This window comes from Nanorana parkeri, unplaced genomic scaffold (genome assembly GCF_000935625.1).
Source record: "Nanorana parkeri isolate BGI_ZX_2015 unplaced genomic scaffold, ASM93562v1 scaffold2751, whole genome shotgun sequence".
NCBI classification, from domain to species: Eukaryota; Metazoa; Chordata; class Amphibia; order Anura; family Dicroglossidae; genus Nanorana; species Nanorana parkeri.
The window spans coordinates 6328-7690 of NW_017309019.1; the positions used below are offsets into that span (position 1 = coordinate 6328).

The window sequence follows — 1363 nt, forward strand, 5'->3', positions numbered from 1 at the left end:
GGGGATAGAAGGGGGGTCGGAGGGGGATAATCATGCCAACAGACTTCTAGTGCTGTATAAAACACTTTCAGCACCACGGAGAACGCCAGCCGGCAGATTTATCCGCTCAGTCTCTTCTGACGTCTCTGTATCAGAGTTTCTGGGTGAATATGACGGGGGAATGCAGGGGAAGGCTCACCTGGGTGAATAGTACTAAATTAAACACTGTGAAAGATTTCTATATTTCCCTCAATATCTGTAACTAATATTTGTGTTCCCTACAGCGGTTCTGAGGTCCCACCCACTAGATCAGTAGTTACCCCCTTATGAAGTCACGGATCCTCCACTGTGGCCCCTGAAAACACTAGAGGACGGTATACATATAAAGTATGTACTATGTCTGACTGCAGACATAGTACAGGAGATGGTCAGAGACTGCAGACATAGTACAGGAGATGGTCAGAGACTGCAGACATAGTACAGGAGATGGTCAGAGACTGCAGACATGGTACAGGAGATGGTCAGAGACTGCAGACATGATACAGGAGATGGTCAGAGACTGCAGACATAGTACAGGCCCATAATATTTATTATAAAGTCTATTGTTGGGTCAGCACAGTTGTGAATGGTTGTCGTTAAATAAAACTCTGATAATAGAGTCTGCGATTGTGCTGTATGTTCCTATGTATCCTACAGAAAGCACTGCGGGGGGTCACAGGGGAAAGTTGACGGTGTCACCATCCAGATGGTCTCCATTTTGGGGAAGTCATACAGAGCACCTCTAGGAAGCTCACTCCATCCCGAGGAGGCGGATCAGGAAAACGACGCGTCATCCAAGGACAGCGGCTCCATGATGTCCAGCTTGCGCGCGCTGCGCCCCTGTTCCGCGATCTCCAGCCGCAGGCGGGGCTGCTTCCTCTCCTCTCCATCCTCTTCCCTCTCCAGCCCCTTCAGTAAATGCTTGTCCGAGTCTTCCACGGTTATCCTCAGCGTGCAGCCCCGCGGGAGGAGGTCCTGCTCATACGCAGCCGCCAACTGATTCACCACCCGACGCTCCACCTGAGGGGACAGAGCACCGTTACATGGCTGACATCACTGCACACAATGAGGAAGGAGGGGCTCTCCGGAGCTAGGAAAAAGGGCGGATACCATCAGCAACCAATCAGATGTATGTGCTGAAATCACATCGGCGAAACATGACTCCTGATTGGTTACCATGGCATACCGCACTTTGCCCCCTAAAGTGATCTTGTTGTATCATTGAGTGGCGCGCTCTCTGCCCCAGGATCTGAGGTACACAAACATCCACTCTGCATGTAATCACTGCTAAGGCGCCCCATCCTGCCATCCCACAATGCAAAGCAGGTATCTCCTTATCCGGGAC

General features: G+C 51.0%; 1 protein-coding gene across 1 annotated transcript in view; it reads right to left on the reverse strand.

The window, feature by feature from the left end:
• Nucleotides 1-769: 769 nt before the first annotated feature.
• CLPB (ClpB homolog, mitochondrial AAA ATPase chaperonin) overlaps nucleotides 770-1363 on the reverse strand; it is a 74138-nt gene continuing 73544 nt past the window's right edge. The window contains exon 15 of the mRNA XM_018574124.1: nucleotides 770-1038. Coding sequence (XP_018429626.1) covers nucleotides 793-1038 — 246 coding nt within the window. The 3' untranslated portion in view covers nucleotides 770-792. The remainder of the gene's footprint in view (nucleotides 1039-1363) is intronic.